This window comes from Cibotium barometz, chromosome 8 (genome assembly GCF_041138505.1).
Source record: "Cibotium barometz isolate CiBa-2024 chromosome 8, ASM4113850v1, whole genome shotgun sequence".
In the NCBI taxonomy this organism is placed as follows: Eukaryota; Viridiplantae; Streptophyta; class Polypodiopsida; order Cyatheales; family Cibotiaceae; genus Cibotium; species Cibotium barometz.
Genome location: NC_141053.1, coordinates 28,264,160 through 28,285,071, shown reverse-complemented (window position 1 = coordinate 28,285,071; position 20,912 = coordinate 28,264,160). Strand labels below are relative to the sequence as shown.

At 37.9% G+C, this 20,912-nt stretch overlaps 1 protein-coding gene across 2 annotated transcripts; it reads right to left on the bottom strand.

Annotated features, from left to right (window-relative positions):
* Positions 1-9,097: 9,097 nt before the first annotated feature.
* Positions 9,098-15,941, bottom strand: LOC147636115 (transcription factor EMB1444-like). Of its 2 annotated transcripts, none has more exons than XR_015266491.1 (10): positions 14,607-15,857; positions 13,852-14,028; positions 13,610-13,727; positions 13,278-13,319; positions 13,138-13,194; positions 11,274-13,040; positions 11,062-11,163; positions 10,725-10,880; positions 10,317-10,442; positions 9,098-10,059 (listed from the first exon to the last, which is right to left on the bottom strand). XR_015266491.1 is itself a non-coding variant. In XM_086801555.1 (10 exons), the coding sequence occupies exons 1-10, from the start codon at positions 14,699-14,701 to the stop codon at positions 9,955-9,957; spliced, it is 2,721 nt and encodes a 906-aa protein (XP_086657681.1). In that variant the 5' UTR covers positions 14,702-15,941; the 3' UTR covers positions 9,098-9,954. The 2 variants fall into 2 exon arrangements, 1 of the variants encoding a protein (XP_086657681.1); XM_086801555.1 differs by having other exon boundaries at positions 10,749-10,880; positions 14,607-15,941.
* Positions 15,942-20,912: the final 4,971 nt, after the last annotated feature.

Below are 20,912 nucleotides of genomic sequence, written 5' to 3'. Positions count from 1 at the left end.
GACACACACACACACACACACACATAAAGAGAGAGAGAGAGAGAGAGAGAGAGAGAGAGAGATGCAAAAATGGTTTAAAAATATAGTCTTCCATGTTCATCATTTTGGCATTTTCTGTTTAAAAGTATTATTTTTAAATTTTACTTTTAAAATATTTTTATTTTTTAACTATAAATATAATAAAAAATTCTTCTATATTTATTTAGGCCATTGTCATGTACTTTCTTTCAACTAAAGACACTTTTTTATACAAATCTCCTTGCTATTTTTCTATTTTTAGTAATTTTAAAAATGGTAAATTTATTAGGTTCAAGATTTTTTCCCAAATTTGTTATTATACATAGATGCATACTACACAAGCATTCTCCAATAGTTTCATGAAATTTTAGGCTAATTATCTTTTCCATTTCCTTCCAATTTCATAAATTAGCCTTTTGTTTTAAGAACATCAATATGTGTAGCCATATGATGATAATATCAAATAAGTTCATTAAGCACATCTTCATTGAACTTTATCATTGCATTTAAAAAATACATGAAAACAATGTGTGAACTGACATTTTGGATACATAAAAACAATGCATTTTGGATATATATGATAATATCAAATATTAGCACCATCTCCATTGAATTAAAAAAATACATGAAAACAATTTGTAAATTTTGGATACAAGGAAGCATGAGTCCAAAGATCAATAATTTCTTAACCTTTAATTTTTATGTTTTCAATCTTTGTTTTTGAAACTTGAGCAAAAAAACATAATTACATTTTCACAATAGTTCATGCTCTTTGTCTACCTTAGTATGAAGATTATAAACCCTCATTTAGAAGTGTCTACTATGTTGTTTTTTATAACAACTATAAACTAAACTCGTAATTATAGAATCTTAGGTTTAATTCCCTCCAAAATGCATGTTGTATAATGAAAATAATTTCAGATCTTCTCTAAAAGTTTAAACCATTTTAGTTGTGTAATTGTTAATCAATGATTATAATGATATTTTTTAGTCTTGGGTTGATATTAAAAAGTACCAAATTCTTACTCAAGCAACATATTTTTCAACTTCACTAGCCAAAAAAGGGGGCCACAGTTATATGCAAAGTTGAATATTCTCACAAGGACCAAATGAGATCTTCCAAATCCCCTTATGCAGAGACTACAGAATCAATTAATTCTTATATCTATTTGGAAGTAATTTCTTGAGGTCCATGGTTCAACATGTAGATGGTTGTGGTGGGTAGGTCATCTTTAAAATGGGTGTAGCTAGCTTACAGAGAGAACTAAGGCATATTTAAAATGGGTGTAGCTAACTTAGAGAGATAAATCTTACAAATTACTCTTATTAACATGAATCCAATCTTGCTATATGATATTGGAGCAGGATAGAGAAGGTATCAACACTTGAGATAGATGCTCCTTTTTACATTTTTATTGCATAATATCATCCTTGATGGGTTTAGGGCATCAACACTTGAGATAAATGTTCCTTTTATATTTAGCGCGCCTTGTTCTTGGATGTCCCCCTCAAAAATAGCACTTACTTTTTCATGAAGCTTGCGAGTTTACAAAGCAAAAGGTACTACACAATATTAGTATATTATTTCTCTTTCTTAGTATCTAATTAGATAGATTACTACCCTTTAAGTACAATATTTCCACATATATAGACATGAGATTTCTATCCTTGCACTTGATGTGTGGAATTAGTACTTATTTCTCAAGATGTAATCATGAGATTTCTATCCTTGCACTTGATGTGTGGAATTAGTACTTATTTCTCAAGATGTAATCATATAAAGTCATAATACTCATGTATTTATGATGCAAGCCTCCAAATCTCATATAAAATTGAGAGTTTTAGCAATGTTTCCTCTAAGTCCTAGTTGCTTGTATCTATAAGGCTTAAATGAGCCCATAAAGACTTTCATTTTGTGTCTTACAATAAGCTCCTCTAGGTCAAAACAAAGTTCTAGATATGGTGTCAATAATTATCTCTTGGTGTATATTTGCAACCTAATGTCTATCCTAGTGAGAAAACTTGTGTCAATGACTAATAGCCATCTCGTTGTTAGCTAGATAGGTTAACCTAGATGCTATAGTGATGAAAACCTTCCCAAAGAATGTGCTTGATAGCTAGCTCTAGAAATCTTAGGGAAATGCAATATATGTTTCCAAAATGTAATTCTCCCTTCATCTCTTTGTCTTATCCTTTGTTTACTTGAAAATAGAGGTGACAAGAGTCATTAGGAAAATTTTGGACTCAAATTGGGCCCTTTAATGATTGCTACACATTCTCTCCCTATAAAAATGGGCTCATGGTGAAATTTTTGCAAATCAACTCAGAAGTGGAGTTTGGACATTTGGAATCTAGTCTTTGAGACCTTTCCAATGATATACAACATGATGGGTAATTTTGCATATTTAAGAAGTCCCCAAATTTATTGATGATATGCCACAATTTTGCATATTCAAGAAGTCCCCAAATTTGGTGATGATGTGGCATGCCATCACCAAATTTGGGGACTTCTTGAGACCTTTGAGACCTTTCCAATGATATATAGCATGATGGGCAATTTTGTATATTCAAGAAGTTTCCAAATTTGGTGATGATGTGGCATGCCATCACCAAATTTGGGGACTTCTTGAATATGCAAAATTGCCCATCATGCGATATATCATTAGAAAGGTCTCAAATAGTAAATTCCAAATGTTCAAACTCCGCTCACTTCTGAGTTGATTTGCAAAAATTTTACCTTGAGCCTATTCTTTAAGAGAGAATGTGTAGCAACCCTTAAAGGGACCAATTTGAGTCCAAAATTTCCCTAATTTTGCATTTAGTTTGATGTTGTTTATTTCTTATTAGCTCCTCCTCAAGCCATATAATGTGAAGGAAAAAGAGACCTAGACATCCAAATGAGAGAGGAGGCCTAGATCCATTTCAAATTAAGCGATGGTATTGACCTCTAATCTCATAATAGAGAGCATATTTGAAAAGGTAATGCATCTTGGTCTATATTTCCTCTATCTTCAAAATGCTACATTTCCTAAAGGATTTCCACAACTAGCTAGTTTTTGTGCACTCTTGGCTTTATACACACTCTTGGACTTCTAAATAAACCAAGATGGTTTTTGTAAAATTTTATCCAATAATTAATTACATGTGTATCCAATTACACAATATGTAATTGAGCACTCTTAGATTCTCTTAGATGTTATATCATCTCAAATCACACTTTGTGGATCTATCGACCTTAGCCTTGGCCGATGCAAAATATGAATAGAGGTGACGAGACTAAACATCTAAGATGGTGATCACATGATTCTTGGGTAACAAAGGGGGTGAATCCAAGAGATTTAAATCATAAGGCCATTTTTTGCCTTTTTCAAGTCGATCATGGTCTATTGCACTTGGCATTATTTATAAAATCTCAACAGTAGACAATCTCACAAGGGGTTTTCTACCCAAAGTTGAAACAAATCATGACATGTTATAAGCAAATGTGTTTTCTCATTACATATGTGTGGTTGGTGGAGGGACTAAAATATTGTTTGCTATGTTTAATTTCTCTTCTTTAACTAGCATGATCTGTATTTTAATATTCAAGAATGCACTAGCTATATTTGTTGACTTCATCAAAAATGAAATCCATATGGTCCTTTGCATAAAGAAGATATTAAATTGATTAAGGAGCTTCATCTCTTCCTTATACTCATAGCAAGGGGATTCTAATGGTAAGATGACTCCACCTCCTTCCCCCCCAAAGGATCTTGCATGGGGCTCCACATGTGTCTGTTAAACTGAAAAACTTATTTGCTCATTTTTCTACATTGAATCTTAACCATTTTATTTGAAATGAGGCGCCAACTCAATACACATTTCTTTGGATTCAAAAATGTCGTGGTTATTTAAGGCACCACACCAACATACACATGATTGTAACCAATGGGAAAGGATTTAAAATGCTTTTAGTATATGGCAATTTTTTCAACAAGAATTAAAGGTAGACTACTGGATGTTGACCTAGTGAGGGCCATTCTCACTACTTATCAATTCCCTATCACCTATGAGAGAATAGTATTCGTAAACGTTGGTTCTTGTAATTGAAAATGCCATTTAGTGATTGATATTGCTCTTGGGTCAACTAAGGAGAGAATAAAGCCATTGATCTCATGGATAACAACATGCCCAATGCCTATGGATCGTGACTCATATTATTGAAAAAGGGAGAGTTTCCCTACCACCTTAAAGGTATGACATATATATCTTTTCTTATCTTTTCTGAAAAGATAAGAAAATAATGTGAGAGACCATCGAACTCCCACCACTTATGAGGTGACATAACATTCGTTACTACGTTGAGAGGAAATGCCAAAGTGCTTATTTAGCTTTGAGATGTGGTTCTTTCAAAGAAGAATCAAGTGTAGGGCATAAGCAATGTGAGGTCAACAATCTACACTAAGAAAGGCTCCAAATCACATCAGGTGATGGAGCAAAAGAGGTTCCCAATCACATCAAGTGATGGAGCAAAAGAGGTTCCCAATCACATCAGATTATGGAGGGTGATTCCAAAGACCTCGAGTGCCATGATGGATTAGCACTAAGGTGTCCATATATATGGACATGTACAAGTGCATGGTTACATCTTTCCACCAAAAGGTGGCGAATTCTTCAAGCAAGTAACCTTTAACACAAATAGGTTCCAACATTATTAATTAAACAGGAGACGTAACCTTAAAGGGTTTTGACGACAGACGATTTTGTACTTTCTCGTATGTGTACACCAGCCAGCCAGCTGCAAGATCGCCTCTCTCTTCCTTCTCCTCTCGTGAGGTGGCTGGGAGGGGCAGCGCATGCAGGCCGAGGGGAGAGGAGGCAAAGCGCTATTGTGTGTATGTGTGTTTTGGTGGCTGGGAGGCGCAGCGCATGCAGGCCGAGGGGAGAGGAGGCAAAGCGCTATCGTGTGTGTGTGTTTTGGTGGCTGGGAGGGGCAGCGCATGCAGGCCGAGGGGAGAGGAGGCAAAGCGCTATCGTGTGTGTGTGCGTGTGTGTGTGTGTGTGTGTGTGTGTTATGATGGCTGGGAGGGGCAGCGCATGCAGACCGAGGGTAGAGGAGGCAAAGCGCCATCGTCTGTGTGTTTTGGGCGGCGCAGCTGCTGGTTGAAAGCCGGCGTAGGAGAAGTATGATTTAGCACTTTTAATGCACCTTAGCCCAACACACAACAAAGATTAAAGTAATAAAACCGCATTAAAATTCATCCAATGTTAAGAAGGAAAATGAAGGATGGTCATAACAACTAGCTTGTGAATCATCGAGAGAAACACACACCATCAAACAAATTAATATGCTATAATATTGTTAAGAACCAATTGGTTTCTACATTGCAGTAGTAAAAGTGTCACTATAACACTCGCTCCTAGTTTGTTTATGGTTACCTAACACAAGGATGATTGATGTTCCAAGTGAGGGCTACAATCTTTACATTGACCTACTGGGATTGGTATACCTATGGCATGCCTTATGCATAAAAGCAACGAATGCAAGGTCCTTATGTTTGCATCCATGTGTTGGTGGTGAGAGGTGGTGACAAAGGGGTATTTTGAAGAGGGGGGAAGGGGGTGTGTTTTCAAGGCTGAGGATAACTAACTATCCCTAGCCTAATCTTTTTATAATAGGCGAGATAGATATACAAGCGGATCCCAAGTAGTGCAAGGTGGTACGATCAAAGGTTGAGACTTGCACACACGATTAGAAAAAAAATAAATATTAACTTGGCATAGTAGCATTTCCCATAGGATATGGTGGTTAGGGGAAACATTTGTCGGTTTCCCACCTACCTTTAAATCTCATCTAGTGCAATGGGGTGTGCTCTTTTGGGATCCCCTTTGTGCATAGGACTTCAAAAAACCTCTAAGCTCCACACATGACCTAGCTCTTGAGGTGGTTAAAAGTTCTTGGAAAAGAAAGGGCTCGATATCTAACACTGACTCCTTACTATTTGAATAAAACAAGGGCAAGCCTAAGATATTTACCCCCATCTATTTTTTGGGGTATTGGGGGGCATATAAAGGAGAAGAACCAAAAGGAGGAGAAGGAAGAACTCCTCTCCTACATTGTGAAGGCTTCTAGTTAAGTCTAAATACATACAAGGTTAACCTAGGGTTCAGAATATTGCAAAGGTTACTAAAAGATGCAAAATGCAAAAAGCTAGTAAGATTCTCCATTAGCCATGACAAGCCAAGTTCTAGTTGAAAAGTTTAGCAAGGAAGGCTTTCACACATGGCAAACAAAGACCATGTACTTGTTAATGCAAAGGGAGGTGTGGGGAGTTGTGAATGGTGATGAGCCAATGCAAGGAAGTGATGCTTAGATGAAACTTTGGGTTGCCAAGGATAGAAAATCCTTATCCATCATTGGGTTGAATCTAGGTTCATCACATTAGCAACAAAGAGCATGCCAAAGAAGCATGGGATGAGCTAAAGAAAGCATTTGGGTCTAGGGCTAAAAATCCAAAAATAAATATGAAATTTTTGTTCTATTGGCTTGAATGGAATTTAAAGACTCATTTGTGGAGCATGTTGGTAAGATAAAGAGTAATATGATGTAGCTTGCACGTATCAAGGCACCTGTGGTGGTGAATGAGAAGGATACAATAGTGGTCTTAATCAAAAGCATGTCTCAAGAGTTTTCTCCAGTGGGTAACAAGTCTTACTAATCTTCCAAATCTTACTCTTGAAGGTGATGAATCCTCCTTGTTTGAAGAGGATAAGAAGCTAAAAGGTACACAACAAAACTTAACAAGCAGGAGACTTCTTTCTTTAACAAGTCCAATATCAAAGGATGGGCGCATGTAATGGCCCAATGTCATCATTGGAAACCCAAGCTTGTATGTGATGCATGTGGCAAGGTCGGCCACCTTAGGAAGAATTGTTGGTCAAAGGAGAAGCAACAATCAAATATAATGGTGGAACAACTCTTGATGATGCTCCAAAAGAACATCTTTTCTAGATATGATGATGTCTATGATTTTGTTTATGTCTCATGTCATGTTGATGTAATCACCTCTAGCCACCCACAGATCATGTAGGCTAAGTGATGTATATGTGTCTCCATCAAGGGGGTTCAAAGAATGTCATGTCATGTATGTTACATTACTTTCTTGGGATGAGACCCATTTGGACACCAAGGAGGGGTGTTGAAAATGTGGTGCCAAATATATTGACATGTGTGTGTCAATGTGTGACCCTTAGGGAAAAGGTTTTCAAGGGTCAGTGAAGTGTAAATACTGAAGAAGGCTCTAGAAGCACATTAAAAAAGGAGAATCTTGATTATGTAAGGGATGATGTAAGGGGGCAAGTAGAGGATAGCTAACAAGTGGCTACAAATGGTTCTATGGAAGCTCATTTTCATCAATGCAAGTCGTGAGTTCTTGAATAGTACCAATCTATATCTTAATCATTATAGCTAGCATTAATACATCTTTCTTCATCTTCAATCCACCATAACCTTCATTGGAAACCTTCATACACACCATAGCCATCATCCTCTTCATTTTTTATCAAACAATTCTTTTAAAAGCCATTGAGAAATGCAAAGCATGCTCATGTTTTTTGCACCTGGGAGAAAGGGGGGGAACCTGTTGCACACCAAGCCATCGATAAATGCAAAGCAAGCTAAAGCACATATCACAAATACAAATAACCATATACTTCACTAAGAAAATTGATAAAAGCAAATATAAACACTTGTTAATTTCTTATCAAAATTTTAATTAATTCACTAGAAGCTTACAAATGCAAAGCAACCTCAAGCACATATCAAGTCCTTGGCTAAGGTAAGCTGTTTTGCAAAGGTAAAAATACCCCTCTTGGATCTCTCTCTTCTATCTAGAGTTCTCCTTAAGGCCAAACAACCAAGGAGAACACTGAGACATGATATGAATATGTGTATATATAGACAAAGTTTATTTTCCCCAAAAGAATTTTTTGAATGAAAGAGCTTTCATTCAAAATGTGAGGATAAAAAAATTCTTGTAAATGTTAGGATTTGTCACTAAAGAATTTGCATGAACAATAAGGCCAAACATATAATTCATATATTATTTGTGAATTATTCAAAATTAGCCAATTCTAGATAATACAACTGCGTATCTCACTATTTAAAAGTGAGGATCAAATTACAATCTCATGCATATCAAAAGGGATTAAACCCTTTCTTACTAAAGTAATTTAAAAATCTTAAATTACAAAACTCCTTGATATAATATTGGCTAACAAGTTAGTATTTTCATCCTTCAACAAAGGCAAGACTCTAGTTGTATAAGCTTTTATCTAGCAAAGAGAATAAACAAGAGAAAAGAAGGTAAAGAAAATTACTAAATTTTATTCTTTTGGTTTTGACTTTTTTTAATTAAAAAACTTGAATGAGCCAACCAATAATACCACATTAGCTAATACCATTTATTTTGTGTGTATATGTGTGTATGCATGCATGCATGCATACATACATTGGTATAGCTCTACAATATGTATATATTAGTAATTAGTACTATATTATATTATTTATTGTAGATTATTCATGCAAAAAATACATTATATTATTATAAATATGTTTACTAAATGAATTATAGCTTAAAATGATAAATAGAGCATATTATTTTGTGTAGTTTTACTGACTATGGAGATAGAATAATATAAGACGTAATATAGCATGTACGAAAATTAACTTAATTATTAATTATGATACATCAAATAATCATCTAGATATAGTATTATGTTAAGCTTTAAATATTTAACTCTCTTGTTTTGCTACCAGATAATATACAAATAGGCCTCAACCATGAAGAAATGATATGAGTTGAGGGTATTGCAATGGGGCTCAAAGAGTAGTGGTGTCCGAACGATTTTCAAAAAGTCCTCCACTACCCATAGAATGTACGCGGCTTGTCAAAAGATCAACCTTGATGGTCAATAACACCTCTTGCCTTGATGAGAAACACTACAGGATAGCAATTTGGATTCATTTGCCTCCCACTTAAAAGAATGTGATGAGAAAAATATGAAAGCCTTTGACAAACATTATAATTAAGAGATGTGGTTTACTTTGCCTTGGCAAGTTGTTATACCAAATCATGTTTTCACAATCTAAAATACAATTGTGTTGGTGTACTCTGTGTAACATATGTTGATAATTTTGCATTCACAATGTCACATAGGAAGGTACTTGGCAGGTCTACAGAGTACAATCCCATAGTAGACAACAGTTTGTCTTGGTGGGAGCATGCTAAGAAAGAAGTGGAATCCACCAAATCTAAGGAAAGTAAGTAAACAGACCTCTCCAACTCACACACTAGATCATCAAGCCCATGAAGTGGCCAGTCCTCATTCTACAAAAGCTCTTGAGCCACCTAAAATCGTAACAAATGTCATTTACTTCTTTCAGACAGTGCGCCCAACGATGTGATGAGAGCTAAAGAACCTTCTTATGAAGCATACCATATATCTTCTCTTCAATAATTGGATTCTTTTCAAGATATCTTTATGTGAAAGCCATTTTAACTACAGTGGGAGAAGGAATCATAATGCAACTAAAGATGATTGTGATGGTAATCAAGCAAGATTAGTATGGTCAACAATGCTACTAAATCTTCGAAAAGTGCGGCGTTGGGGAGACAAACCCAGCTTTTATGGCTTCCTTGTAAGTGAATGCCATAGTAAATGAAGAATGGCTGGCAGAAAACAAAGAAGCATTATGTCACAACCCATTAAGGGGAGAGAGGCCATCGTACACAATGCTTATCATTGCAGGTCAGATGACCCACTCATAGCACCTCAGAATGTCGGTAATCATGTGATGCCTACAGTTGAGAGCTGTTGTAATGCTTCCCTCCTTGGAAAAGCATTGCTAGTATGAGGCTTGAGAGGCTTCAGCTGCTATATTATAATTGGGTTCCTTTATCCACATGGCGGGTTAGTGACATTTGATGAAGTTCCCGTGTTCGACTCCAGCAGTTGCATGAGTGACCACAGGACCTGAACTCGATGCACGTCTTGAACAGCCTTGCATCCAAACAGTCAATAAAAACTTCAATAGGGACTCTGGGTGTAAAGCTCTCAGCTTCTCATTCTAGATTACTTCTGAACTATGCTTTCAAGTGTTGGGTGCATACTTGGCATATCAAGACCCAAAAACCGAAAGACTTGCAGAACTAAGTACGACAGCTTACACATAAGAACACCACAATGAGCGCAACGTGTGGCATCCTGTGTGCTAACACGTTGCAAAAAGATGATGGTGGAGACAAGGTAGCACATACCTTGACCACAAATCGCGCCCATATCTTGTTGTTTCTTACTTCCATCACACCTTTCAAAATGGTCAGACCTAAGCCTCTAATAGAATCTGCAATCTCCAAAAAGATACCTTTCTCTTCACAAAGCATCTGCAATGAGCATACAAAGACAAAGTATGAGACTTAATACGTGGGATGCCCCACCGGTCTTATGCAAATCTTGTTTATCTTTGAAACTAAACCCAATGCTGTAGTTGCTTGTTCACAGATCATTCATTTTGTTAGGCATTGAACACTACTTCAAGGAGTCACATGTCTGTATATATGTATGTACATCCGTATGCATGTTACGTACATATGTATGTGGCATTGGCAAGTCATAGCCGCAAGCACTTGAAACACATCTAAAAAGAGCACTGAAGTTTTACGCACCGCAGAAGTCTAATAATATCTCACCTCAACCAACAGTTGTCCAGGTTGGCTAAGGTTCTCTACTATGATAGGACAACCCCTTCCTTGCCCACCTAACTCTACTGCCCAGCTTGCACCACCTTCTATGATGTTAGATCCACCATTGCCTTCATCATCCTGCAATAGAACATTGGTAGCATCGATGCATTATGAAAACAACATGACAGCATCAATACATTATGGAAAATCGTTAGGATTTGAGCAGTTGATTATGCAAACAGCCTGTCTTCTGTCCGTCCAAGGTGTACGCATTTTTTATTTCCAGTAGGCCCTAAAATCTTCAAAATGGTGGAAATACCTGCAGCTTGCTGCTTGGTTTCCACTTGCCGGCTTCCTGTGTTACCATCTGCAAGAAATTCATGTACTTGATGGTCTTCTCAAGCAAAGCATCAATGCTGCACTGCATTCGCCAAGGCACAAAAAAAAAAGTAAGCATTCCTTAGTTCCCCCGACGAAGTTTAGTGCATATTAAAGCTCACACGCGAGCTTGTGCATGCCAGTAAGCCCTACCTTTTCAGAGCTAGGTATGATGTCCCGAAGCTCATGGACACGATCTTGAATTTGCTGCCTATCTTTTGGCCTGGGCCTAGCATTCTCACCTGGCCTGGCCCTTTTTTTGCCAACTTTAAGAGGCTCATCTTGCTTAATTGCTGGTAAAACTACTGCTTGCAGATGATGACATCCCATTTTGGTATCAGTCTCCGGGTTTGTGTCCAGGGACTCAACCTTGGGCATTTTGGCACCCCTGTCCCAATGCAAGTCATTGGAGTCACCCTTCTTACAAGTCATACTTGTTTCGTCATTTGGTTTTGAAGAAAGCATGACAGGTAGACTTGTAACTGCCTGTTCCTTTGCAGCAATGGTCGGTTGTAAAGAACCTTGCATCATAAGAGGATCCCAGAAAGAAGCTTTCTGGTGTGACTTCTTTGAGGCCTCAGAAACACCTTCCTCCAAAACAGTTAGGCCTGCTGTGCTGCTAGACACACTGCCAGTTTGCTTTTCTTGGTTTCTCATAAGAGATGCTATAAAATCATCAAACTCATCAAGTTCACTACTAAAAACACTCTGTATATAGCCGTCCGACAGAACCTCCAGGCATGACTCTGAATTATCAAAAACTGACTCCAAGGGCTGCTGCATATTCTCCACATAGTTTTCACACAGCAGGCCTGATGAGTCCTCCTGACCAACCAAACTGATATCTTTCAAGGACAACGGCTCCCAGAAAGCACGATTGTCGGCGTTTTCAAACTCTTCAGCAAGTTGTAACAGGTCTGACATTTGCACATCAAAGTGACTGTCCATAGCATTGTGTGTGCTACCACTAGAACTTTTTTCCATTTCCACAATTGAAAAAAGATTTGTTTGATTCTTTGACATCATGATGCCATTAGGCAAAGCACCTTCTCTGACTACAAGGCCTGCAGTACTACAAGAATTCAACAGAGCATTCCTCACAAGATGAGGGTTATCTGCACTAAGGACTGGCATATTTTGAGCAGGTGATTGAGAATTTCCAGAAGACGGTGAGCCAATGCCACATCCTCCAGCAGAGGAAGGTTTAATGGTAAGTGCCAGCTGATTGATGACTCCAGGTTCAGGTGGAGGACAGGATTTTTCAGGTAATGTATCTGTAGGAGGCCAAGCCATGTTTGGCAATGTTGTAGTAAGCGGTAGGCGACTGATGATTCCAGTTCGAGATGGAGAATCAGCTTTTACAGGAGCTGTTACTTCAAAAGATGGAGAGGATGAGGTTTGGACAAGTGTATCAGAACCAGGCTTAGAAAGTAACGAATTTTGAGGTAGTATGGCATGCCCTTGTAAGCCAAGAAACACTGGTAGAGGGGATGAAAGCGGCCATGTATGCAGCTGATGTGATGGTACCACTGGCAAAGGGGTTGATGGAGACACCGACGTATTCTCTTGAAAGCCAAGAACACCAGTGCTTGATTGTGAAGGTGAAAGAAGCTGCTGCGATGCTTTCAATGCTGGCAACCTTCCGACCCCATCGCTACAAGAAAAGTGTTTGCCTGCAGCAGCAAAACTGCTCCAAACATCGGAAATTGCCGGTGTCTTACTTACATTTGCAGCCGTGATGGTGGCTGAAGACAGATCCATTGAAGGCACCTGTGCTAATGGCATGGCCATGGAATAAAGTCCATGAACCCCTCCCCTCTGAGATTCAGTTACAAAGTCAGAAAGATATGCTCCCGGCACACTTTGCAGAGTTCCAAACAATGCCTTTACATGGCCGACAAATTTCAAGTCTTCCGAGATCTGCATCATATCCATGTTCATGCAAACAGCAATTATATGCTTAGCCATATGTCCCTATAAATTGCCATCTTGACTTCCAAGTATGTGTGGAATTTACCGTCTGTGTGGAGCCCAGCTGCACCACCCCTTGTGGTACTGCTATCACCGCAATTGTCTAAACCACAAATAGGACCATAATTAAACCTATTTCAATGAATTATTTTTTTCAGAAACAAGGGAAAACAAACAGAAGGGCACCTTTACACCAGCTGCAAATTGATCTTGCCATCCTGTTGGGTACTGCAACATGCAAAGGGAGGAAAAAAATCATTACACCAATAAATGTTAGTGGAAGCCACCAGATACATGGGGAGGTCAATCCAAGTCTATCCAAATTGCAAAATGTTCAACAGTGCAAATAGGCTGACTGAGTTGACCCCCCTGGATTGTTGGCAATTTCAGCAATTGAGCATTTTTTTCATCAGTTTTGCATCCAAGTAATATCCATCCTTAAGAATTGATTAGGTTCAAAATCAACATCATTCATCGGGTTATCAGCTCAAATTCTAATAGAAGGGTTGACATCAGACCTCCGGTTGCATTCGCCTACTGCATTTGCTGCTGGGAGATCCTTCTGCAGTTGGCACTTTATCACTCGAACTGAATATCCACTGATGTTTATTTGTGAATGCCACTCGACCGATTATCCTTGGGAACACAGACATAAGGTCCAATGCATGCAGTAGTAAGGCACTTGTTTCATCAAGAACACACAGAAACAACACAGGGTTGCAGAGGCTAGTGTTCACAAAAGATACGGAAAAACCTTTACCCTTCTCCAACTGAGTAGACATGATATGACATCCTGGCCACTGCCAATCCGATCCGGTCATCGAAATGGGCACGCCTTCCCGGACTCATTTGTTGGCCAATAAATCCAGAAGACAATGCTACTGGATTTTCTGAACATTTGAATGGCTCATGAAACCCATCCTCCCATGTCAATACCCTGAGAAAAGGGTAGAATTTCAAAGATTGTAAGATTGGATGCAGTCATGATGCATATAAAAAATAGATATGGAGATGCAAGATCACTTGGGCTATCAACATGCACATGCTTTCTATGGGATTAAATTGCAAATAAGAACTAAGAACCAGTATCTATGACCCACTAAAAGCCAAGTCATAGCCAAGTCAGCGGACCACATATGATCCACACGACAGCACCGAAGTGGGGAAATGGGACTTAGCCCAGGACCTCTTAGTGTGTGTGTTTTTTTTGCCTTGAGAAGATCCTAGTGGCAATTTGAGGTTGCCTGAAGGCATTAACAACTTGTGGGTGTAAATACTGAACGGGGCCTGAGGGGATTTGAACTGGGGACCTCCCCTTCCCAAATTACGAGCCCCCTGGCAGGATCTCTTAGTAAAACTGCTACAGCCCTGTTGCGCACCTTGTCGTAGATTTACACAGATAATTGATGAAAATGCCTAGCTTCAAGCTACAGGTTTACAGAGATAGTTAGATGTATTTTCTTTGATAGATCTGTAACAAGAGATAAAACGAAGGCAAGTGATGGCAAAACTTACGTGCGCATTTGCCGTTTAAGCTTCCAGAAGACCGCATAGCACCATCCAGTGTCATAGCACAGGTCCCTTAGGGTTTTCTGCAGCATAGAGGCCATAGCGGAAAGAAGACTTACGTAACTAGTGAAATGTGAGCCTCTCCGCCTCCTTTTCTGAGGACCCAAATCATCAATTAGCCATTTCCTGCATCCCTTTCCCTGCTATGTGCCCATACAACGTAGCATACCCCCTCTGTGTTATTGAAAATGGGTCCCTGCATAGGAAACTAGGGTTTCTGCAGCTTGCCTATGAAATCAGGGTTTCGTGCAGTTGGATACCAAACTAAAGATTTTGCAGTCAGAGAGAAAGTTACATTTGAAGACACTCGTGCTTTTGTGTACCTGGATAGAGAATTAGGGTTTTCTGCACAGGCCCAGGAAATTAGGGCTTGTGCAGTAAAGTGGATAATCAGGGTTTTGTGCAGTAGAGTAGATGATTAGGGCTTTGTGCACAGTAAGAGAAACAATAGAGGGTTTCTGCAATTATAGTAACAACTAGAAAATATGAGAAAATTGAATGCTCCCATATTAAAAGAACACAATAATGTTAATTTCTGCAAAAGCAATTCTCTGGCTGCACACTGTGCTTTAGGGCGCAAATTGCAAGCATTTTTTTTTTTTAAAAAGCTACAGATTCGATAGTAATGCATTGAGCATTTCTGGTTAGAAAAAGCAGGCAAAATGGGCTCCTTTGAATAGATCCCAAAAAAAAAAAAAAAACAGCAAGCGAGGATCTCCTAAAAAACCCCAACAAAGTCAGGATTATTTATCAGATAATAGAAAGCAAAGAAGGCAAAAAAAATCCCCCCCGAAAAAAGAGATTTCTGATCAGGTAGAAGCAAGCAAGGAGACTTCTGATTAGATAAAAGGCAAGCAAATGGTTTACATGCAGTCAACCCTATGCATCATAGGAGAGTGAGAAAGCAGAGAGCTTGGAAGCCTTTGAACAAACAGAGGATAAAAACAAGAATTGTGAATAAAATAGAAGATCTTAAAGCTTCCTTCTCTGGCCACACTTTATATTAACCAGTGTACTTTAAAGGATCAGAGTGCGCAAAGGGCCTTATATTTTGTCAGAGAATGCAAGAATTTTTCTTTCCCCCTCCCCAAAAAAAAACAAGCAAATCCCTATACAAAGGAGTATGATGTTTGATGTTCTGATGTTTTGTTGTTGACAAGACAATAGGATTTGTTTATTGCAGTTGGGAATCGGGATGAGCAATTCTAGGTTTCTATTTTCCTTTTTTTTTTAAATGGTTTGCATTGGGAAGAGAACCTGTCACAGCGAATGTTTTGATGGACGTTTAGAATTTGGTGAGGAAATATGTATAGTAATGAAAATTTGCCTTTTATGGAAAGGTCTTAGTTGTATGAATTGGGAAAGGATTTGCAAGAGAATTAGTTTTGCTAAAGTGGGTAATTTTGAGGGGGAAATGGCAAGATGAGAGAGAGTGTGTGTGTGTGCGCGCGTGCGCGGATGCGCACGCACGCGTATGAGTGAGAGAGAGAGAGAGAGAGGGGGGGGGGGTGTTGATAATGATAAGAAGAGGAACATGGTGGAGTGCCTTGTAGATTCTCAATAAGATCAGACAAGAAGATGTTCATAACAATCTATTCATAACTTGCTAGGTAGAAAAACACATGTTTTGAAAGAGATTGCATGGAGGAGTAATTAATGCTTATTATTAGATCTCCAAAGGGATTGATCATTGCAAGGGAGATTACTTCATGCTTAAACATCAGATCTTGAAAGAGATTGCAAGGGGAATTAATTAATGCTTAAACATAGATTTTAAGAAGAGGGGATTTGTGGAGTTATGGTTTTATTAATGCTTAGCTGCTTATGAAAGAACATGGGTGATAGCTTCCACGTGGAGAAATATGGCTAATTTTCTAATAATTAAATGCAGGCGATTAGGTGTAAAACATAGAGCAATGTAGATTAGCATGACAAAGTATGTGGGAAAAAGAGACAGATTATTCTACATGGATTAACACTGCTAATTATGTGGGAAGACAGGGAATCTAAGGTAGATTAAGATTGCATAGAATATGAAAAGATAGAATCTAGTAGATTAAATTGTTACAGAGTGGGGAAAAAGACAGATTTGTTAAAGTGAAATAATGCAATTTAGCAATTAATCATCATGATAATTAAGGGAGGTAGTCAAAGATGATTAACATTGTTTACAGTCTGTTGGTTGAAAGCAAAATCTAGTGAGAGAGAATATATATATATATATATATATATAGTGCATAATATTTTTAGGGTTCTGAAGGCCCCATTTATGTCATGTCAAAAACTGCAAATGTGGGTTTTAATTAATATGGATCGAAGATCCAAAGAGACAGCATGATGGGCATTTGACAGAAAGGGCAGCAGCACAGGAAAAAAACTGTAGAGAGAGAATGTGTGTGTGTGTGTGTGTTTGTCCTCAAAAACATCATCATTTCATATCCTCCTCCATTTCAGCTTTTCTGTCAACCCAAATTCATGCATTCTTTTCCATGTACTTCTTGTCGCTCTGTCACAGGCTTTTTTCTTTTTTCTTTTTTAATGGCTCTCTCTCTCTCTCTCTCTCTCTCTCTCTCTCTAGATCCGAACTTCCTCTCTCTATCTCGTCTCTCTCTCTCTCTCTCTCTGCCTCTCTCTCTCATCTCTCTATTCTCTCTCTCTCTCTCTCTTTCTCTTCTTAAAAATTATTACAAAAAACCCTAACCGCGTTTCTTTTCATTACCTCTCTGTAATCTCTCTCTAGAACGCCTCTCATTTTTTTGCTCTCTGTAATCGCTCTCTAGAGCGCCTCTCTCTCTTTGGCCTCTCTTTTTCTTTTTCTTTTTCTTAAAAAAATAAAAACAATTTTAACCCCAATTCCAAGACACATTTACACGTGTCCAAAATCCAGCTCTCACGTGCCGGGACCTTGATCAATAGGAATAGGGGTCAATAGGAATAGGGGCTGATAACGATGAAAAAATCGTATTCATTAATTAACCAAGCAAGAGACATCGTGTAAAACCTTATTTTATTAAGGACGAACTTTAATCTAAACGTTATTCTATAAAGGTCAAACTTTAATCTAAAATTACGATACCGATTAAACGTCGTCTACCACGTACTCATTTTTGATGCTGCACAACAACATTTGCGTTATCTTGTTCGCTTGGCCTTCAGGGTGATCATCATCAAATCAAATCCACACCTATCTTGCCGTTCTAAACCCAAAAAAAACTCACATGTGAGATGAAGGCAAGGCTTGATCCTTGCTTCTAGAAGTGAAGCGAATGGAGGTTGTAGGTGCACCATTTTTTAAAAAAATTTGGCGACTACTAGAAGGGAGCAAAGTACTCCATGAGGACCCCTCATATCCTCTACAAGGTAACTATCGGGTGTCGAGTCGAGGATCGAACCTGATACCTCCAGGTTACAAGCCACCCCCATCAACCACTAGTACAAGTGCCCGATGTTAGCAGGTGCACCATTTTGTGGTTGGGGCTTGGGGGTGTTAATTATGAGAGTTATGATGATCTGGTTGAATTGACGACTCTTGGTAATGGAAAGGTGTAGTGTAGGTTCATGTGTAAAGACTTTTTGGAAGTTGGTGGTCTTCCTTGTTCATTCATGGAAAGGTGTAGTGTAGGCTCATGTGTAAAGACTTTGTGGCAATACAGGTTGGCCACCCCTAAATGTGGAGGAGGGAGAGGTATATGTTTAATATTAACTAGCACGTATCAAGCCCTTTATCTCAAAGACCAAAAGCATCAGCCTAAATAATATATTTGTGTTATCTATTATTAGTAACCTATCATCAGCCATTACACCTGCATGTTGGATTCAAGTGTCTATTATCTATATTAAAAGATTGCACAATTGGAGTCAAGTGTGTCTATTATCTATATTAAAAGATTGCACAATTGGAGTCAAGTGTGTCTATTATGTTTATTCCTAGATTGCACCCACTGATCCGCCATTTCTTTATCTCGTCCACCTAATTTGAAAGGGTCTACACACCCATGCAAAATGTGCCCTCTTCGTGCTATGGCATTGGAATGGGTAGGCAATCAAGACCATCTAACACCCACTTATCCAATTTCCTTAGAGAACTTCGCCCTTTAAAGACATTAACACTAATTGCCCACGAAACATTTCAAGGAACGGTTTTCCATAAAATTGAAGAATATTTCATGTCGGTTTTTCATCAAGCAATTAATCATAGATTTTGATATTCCCCTATACTTATGTCTTTCCCTCCCTCAGGGTTAAGGTTTATACTTATGTCTTTCCCTCCCTTAGGGAGGTTGAGGAAGAACTCACCTAATCAATGGTGGTTCAAGTAAAGGGCATACAACATCTAATTCCCCTAGAAGAAATTATGTTTGTTTCCCCTAATGACAATCCCTCAAGTTTCACAACCAAGAAATCTTACCCCCATTGAATAGGTTATTCATATTAAATCTCCTTAGCTAATGCACTCATGTTTGGTATGAGAATGCACATACAATGTTGATGATGATGTTGTGGATGGTTGAACAACATTGCATTTCTTTGAATTAGAGATTTTTTATTGGTTGAAATCATGTGTTAATATCAATCTTATTCTTGCAAAGCTAGTTTGTCATATGCATATAACCAAATGATTACATGATTTGGAGAGAGACAAAACATTTACAAAGTCTACACTTTAGATGGGGGGATTCTATTTGTACTTCTTTAAAATTCTAAAATATGATTATGGTAACTAATTCTCTATAGCATGTTATACTCATGCACCAAGGCCTTTCATATTCAAAAAATAAAAGTGTGGCAAATTATAAAACCACTAAAATCCAGTCGTAGAAAAACCATCTAAATATTTCCATAGAAAAACAAATAATCTAAATGTAGTCATAGCAAAACAAGGAATCTAATGGATATTGGCAAATTACAAGACCACCTAAATGTAGTCATAGGGATTTTTTTTAATCTAGCAGATACTATTATTTAACATTACGTGAGCATTTTACCCATGAATTATGAATGGATAGGCAACATCCATGTCCAAACTACACCCATTAGTATGTGGCCCATATGTGTAAATGCTTTAAGAAACCACAAACAAACTATGACACACCCAAATGGTACTTATTACTTAAAGGTGTACATATGGTTAAAGTGTACATAGGGTTTACATGTATATGTCTTTAATGTATTTGAGATAAAATATTAAATGATCTTGTTTTGCTTGAGCCATAGAAAATGGAATGGAAACATTTCTCTAAGAGGTAGCACAGAATGTGTTCACATTTCTCAAATTCAAAAAGCCTCTACAACCTTTTAAACAATCCTTCTTCAAAACATAGGAAAAGAGAGGCAACTTGTATCTCTGCACAAAAAACCACTAGCTATCAATTTGCTTTAATCATATGTACAAGTAATTAAGTTAATATAAAATTGAGGATGGTAGAGATATAATGTCCTCTTATCCTCAAAAGTTAACTTTTTATATCCAACAAAAGTACACTCGGCAGATACTAGATCTGATGCTTGGCATTTTTCACATCACTTCCAAAGGTAATATTAAAAAATGGATATGTTCATGGCTCCTACTAATTGTTTTGAATGTAAGTGAGTTTTCAACATTCTCCTCTTTGAATCGAGGACAAGTGTCTTGAGTAAGGAAAGTAGTGAACCAAAAACCCATCTCTTTTTAAAAGGCAAACATAAATGAATAAAAGTTGGCATACAAATACATCTAACATCAACTTTTCCGAAGTTGTCATTTTTTTCAGAATCATGTATAACCCAAAGGCACACATATATGAGGCGTCCTTATACAACAACATTTTTGAATGACTTTTGAAGAGTACATAGTTAGGCTAGAAGGCCCTTAATATCACTAAAAACTTCTCATGAGTTGTTTTTTTTTAACATCACACCATAGATAGACATCTCATGTAAAATTACAAGGGTAAGAGATGAGTGACCTTCCATGTTTTATTGCAAACTATACTTTCTCTATAAAACGGGGAAATTTTTTAATCAGCTTTCCTTTTTGTAGTGGCAAAAAACCTCTCCCTCTCTTAAAACCCACTTATGAACACCAAATAAACGGGACCCTTCTCCTTGACATTTTACTCTCTCTCTCTCTCTCTCTCTCTCTCTCTCTCTCTCTCTCTCTCTCTCTCTCTCTCTCTCTCTCTCTCTCTCTCTCTCTCTCTCTCTCTCTCTCTCTGCGGTCCGCCACCTCTCTACAAACGAACGCAAATCATGTGTTATATAAAGGCATGAAGT